The sequence below is a fragment of the Condylura cristata genome, unplaced genomic scaffold, assembly GCF_000260355.1.
Source record: "Condylura cristata isolate star-nosed mole 26May11 unplaced genomic scaffold, ConCri1.0 scaffold00022, whole genome shotgun sequence".
Taxonomy (NCBI): Eukaryota; Metazoa; Chordata; class Mammalia; order Eulipotyphla; family Talpidae; genus Condylura; species Condylura cristata.
The window spans coordinates 36,279,654-36,283,787 of NW_004567123.1; the positions used below are offsets into that span (position 1 = coordinate 36,279,654).

The 4,134-nt window shown below is 71.4% G+C and overlaps 1 protein-coding gene across 1 annotated transcript; it reads left to right on the plus strand.

Annotated features, from left to right (window-relative positions):
* The first annotated feature begins 648 nt into the window (after positions 1–648).
* On the plus strand, positions 649–4,123 carry TUBB1 (tubulin, beta 1 class VI). The gene is made up of 4 exons (XM_004687077.1): positions 649–705; positions 2,517–2,625; positions 2,857–2,967; positions 3,054–4,123. The coding sequence occupies exons 1-4, from the start codon at positions 649–651 to the stop codon at positions 4,121–4,123; spliced, it is 1,347 nt and encodes a 448-aa protein (XP_004687134.1).
* The last annotated feature ends 11 nt before the right edge of the window (positions 4,124–4,134 follow it).

Genomic DNA, 4,134 nt, shown 5'->3' on the forward strand with positions numbered 1-4,134 from the left:
GCCCGAGAGTCCCCGCGGCCCGAGAGTCCCCCGGCCCGAGAGTCCCCCGGCCCGAGAGTCCCCCGGCCCGAGAGTCCCCCGGCCTGAGAGTCCCCCGGCCGGTCTAGCGCGGGCCGAGCTCCAGGACGCTGCAGCGAACACTTTGCCCCACGAACACTAGCGGGTGAACGTGAAATACGGCCTGAGCACCCCCCTCCCTGTGCCATCTCGGCGCTCAGGGTCTCTGGCGCCAGCCCGGCGCTGTGCCCAGGGCTGCGTGGGGGCGCCTCACGCTCGGGCTTCCGGGGCTGCACCAGTCCAGGGACAGGTGAGCTGGTCGTCCAGCTCGCTGGACGGGGCAGCCCTCTGGGGGTGCCCCCGGAACAGAGCCCGAGGCTAGCTGTGGCGAGCGGGCGCTGCCTCGGGAGCAGCACAGGCCCCCGGGGCCCCCTGCGGCCTCGGGCCCCGCCTGGAGGAAGTGGCTGGGTGCTATCTGTGTGGGGAGAGGGGCCTTCTCCGCCCATGACAGGCGCTGGGAGCGCTGGCCGCCCAACACGCCCCGACACGCCCCGGACGCCCTGGCCTGGGCCAGCGGCAGGCGGGCAGCGCCCAGTGCTGCGTCGGGCTCTCAGCGGCTGCTCCCCAGACTCGGGCTCGGTGCGGGCGAGGATGCGGGAAATCGTGCACATTCAGATCGGCCAGTGCGGCAACCAGATAGGAACCAAGGTGAGGGGTGGGGGCGCCCTGCCCCCCGCCTGCGGCGCCGCGGGGAGCGGGAGCCCCGCGCACTTGTTGGATCGCCCTCTCGCACCTTCTCCCAGCCAGGTGTCCCGAAAACCGCCCAGTCTGTGGGGCCACTGCTCACACCATCCCGCACCCCCACTCTGCCCTCTAGTCAGAGTCTCCGCCGCCGCCGCAGCTAGTGGCGACAGGGGGAGTGTGGAGGGCGGCGTGGACGGGCGGCGTGGACGGGCGGCGAGGACGGGCGGCGCTGTGCACCTGGGCGCAGGCGTGTCCCGTCTGGGCTTCCGCGTGGCACCCGCGGCCCATGGCCTGGTCCCGCGCGAAGCTCCGGGAGTCGTGGCCCTGTAGACGTGGCTTTTGCTGGTGGACGTGGCCTGAAAACTCGACTCTTCACATTTTTCAAGTTGTGTTAAAATGCTAAAGGCTACGCTAAAGCGAGCACGGACCTTCGCCCTGGAACTGCTTTGGGGGTGCGGTCCCAGGCTGTCCAGCCCCACCCAGCCCCGCCGGGCCCAGCCACCACCGCCCGCCTGGCCCTGGCCCCTGGACGAGGGGCCGCGCCCCGGCGGCTGCGGGGGGCCCCACGCCTGCTTGCTCCTCGGCGCTGCGCTGGTCACTCCCTCTGCGCCACCGTCCGGAAGAGCGCCCCGAGAAGGGCCAGGCCGAGCGCGCGGGGGCAGCACCCCTCCGCCTGGCACAGGGGCATCCCCGCGCCGCGGTGGCGCGGTCTCACCACACTCAGGGAGGGGGGCAGGCGCCCCGCTGCCCTGAAGCGGGGGGCAGTCTGCAGGGAGGCCGGCGGGGTGCAGGCGCAGGGAGGCGGCTCGCGCGGAGCCGGGGGCGGAGAGCCCCAGGACTTGTCTGAGCCGGGGGAACTAAAGACGCATTGGTTTGTGGCGTCAGAATGGCGCCCGTTAATCTCCCCCCGCGGCTGGGAGCCGTGACACAGCGTGGCGCTGGTAAGGCAGCCGGCAGTCGGCATGACGGGGCCGGACAGCGGCGGGGCTTCCTCACCAGTGGGCACATTTCCTTCCTTTTGAGAAGATTTTACTTTTTAAAAGGAGTTATTTAGGCATATGGGAACTGGGGTACAGCCAGAGGTGCGGGGGGTGAGCGGCTTCCCCAGAGACAGAGCGGGGAGCAGAACAGGCCGATGGACTGAAGCACCCTGCTGAGGGCCAGCGGGTGGTCAGGGAGGTCTCGGCGCCCTGGGGTCACCTCCGGGGCGGGAGGGGATGGGCCGCACGGCAGTGCTGCGCCTCAGCCTGCTGCCACCGGGGAGGCTCCCAGCGAGTGTTTTCGACACACTGCATACGCGCGCCCACGCAGAGAGGGGCCGCCCTGATGACCGCGCCCCGAGAGCGGGGACACCCACACTGGCAACTACGGGGTCCGTGGCGAGCGGGCGAGGGCCGCGCTGAACACGAGCGCCAGGACCCACGGCGCCCCACGCCGCAAGGACGCCTCTGGGGGGCATTTCGGAAACCTGCGTGACCAGTGACCCCCCCGAGTGAGTGTGAAGTCAGACAAGAGTTGGGATCTCTGCTACATCGGCCCACGTGAAATTCGAGGACAACGCTTTGCCGCTGCCGTGCACCTAACAGGCGGAGGCCGGTTTCCTACTTGCTGTGTGGGCGCTTTGCCTGGGACCGGGGTGGGCGCAGCCCCCTTGGTGGGGGGTGGGGGGAGGGGAGGCAGGTCCGCCGGCTGCGCTTCCAGAGGCGGGAGCCCCCCACCCGCGAGCCGCCGGGCGTGCCCAGGGCCCCTGCCCTCACGCCGCCCTCCGCTCGCAGTTCTGGGAGGTGATCGGCGAGGAGCACGGGATCGACCCCGCGGGCAGCTACGGCGGGGACTGCGCCTTGCAGCTGGAGCGGATCAGCGTGTACTACAACGAGGCCCACGGTAGGGCGCCCCGCTGGCCCCCCGCGGCTGTGAAGGCCGCGGCTTTCCCGCAGCCTCCCCGCCCGGCCACCCCCGCCCGGCCACACTGCCCACGGAGCCCCGGGGGTCTTCTGGGCGGGCCGAGGGTCGCCGGGGTCGAGGACGCGCCCCGCTCCGTGGGCGCCTCCTTTCCTGCCCTTCCCCAGGCCTGCCAGGAAACGGCCCTTAGTGGGGGCCCCCCACCCCCCACAGGTAGGAAGTACGTGCCGCGGGCGGTCCTGGTGGACCTGGAGCCAGGGACCATGGACAGCATCCGGTCCAGCAGGCTGGGAGCCCTCTTCCAGCCCGACAGCCTGGTCCACGGTAGGCGCTGTGGGGAGGTCCCGCCGGGAAGGGCGGGGGAGGCTCCCCCGCACCCCGCACTGCGAGCTGCGCCCCTCCCGCCACAGGGACCTCGGGGGCCGGCAACAACTGGGCCAAGGGCCACTACACGGAGGGCGCCGAGCTGGCGGACGCGGTGCTGGACGTGGTGCGCAAGGAGGCGGAGAGCTGCGACTGCCTGCAGGGCTTCCAGGCCGTGCACTCGCTGGGCGGCGGCACCGGCTCGGGCATGGGCACGCTGCTCCTGGGCCGGGTGCGCGAGGAGTTCCCCGACCGCATCCTCAACGCCTTCAGCGTGGCGCCCTCGCCCAAGGTGTCGGACACGGTGGTGGAGCCCTACAACGCCGTCCTGGCCCTGCACCAGCTGGTGGAGCACGCCGACGCCTGCTTCTGCATCGACAACGAGGCGCTCTACGACATCTGCTTCCGCACCCTCAAGCTGGCCACGCCCTCCTACGGCGACCTCAACCACCTGGTGTCCCTGACCATGAGCGGCGTCACCACCTCCCTGCGCTTCCCGGGCCAGCTCAACGCCGACCTGCGCAAGCTGGCCGTGAACATGGTGCCCTTCCCGCGCCTGCACTTCTTCGTGCCGGGCTTCGCGCCGCTCACCGCCCGCGGCAGCCAGCAGTACCGCGCCCTGACGGTGGCCGAGCTCACGCAGCAGATGTTCGACGCCCGCAACACCATGGCGGCCTGCGACCCCCGGCGCGGCCGCTACCTGACCGTGGCCTGCATCTTCCGGGGCCGGATGTCCACCAAGGAGGTGGACGAGCAGCTGCTCGGCGTGCAGACCAGGCACAGCAGCTGCTTCGTGGAGTGGATCCCCAACAACGTCAAGGTGGCCGTGTGCGACATCCCGCCGCGGGGGCTGAGCATGGCCGCCACCTTCATCGGCAACAGCACGGCCATCCAGCAGCTGTTCACCAGGGTGGGCGAGCACTTCTCGGCCATGTTCCGCAGGAGGGCCTTCGTGCACTGGTACACGGCCGAGGGCATGGACGTTAGCGAGTTCGCCGAGGCCGAGAGCGACCTCCACGACCTGGTGTCCGAGTACCAGCAGTTCCAGGACGCCGGCTTGGCTCAGGAGGGGGAGGGGGTCGCCGGGGAGCCCGGGGAGGAGCAGCCGGCGCCCTGAGGGGGGCCGGC

Bases quoted from the DNA above. Each gene is read 5' to 3' on its own strand.
- TUBB1 (XM_004687077.1), top strand. From the start codon at position 649: ATGCGGGAAATCGTGCACATTCAGATCGGCCAGTGCGGCAACCAGATA. The intron at 706-2,516 runs GTGAGGGGTGGG...CTCCGCTCGCAG, and splicing joins GCAACCAGATAGGAACCAAG to TTCTGGGAGGTGATCGGCGA. The intron at 2,968-3,053 runs GTAGGCGCTGTG...CTCCCGCCACAG, and splicing joins GCCCGACAGCCTGGTCCACG to GGACCTCGGGGGCCGGCAAC.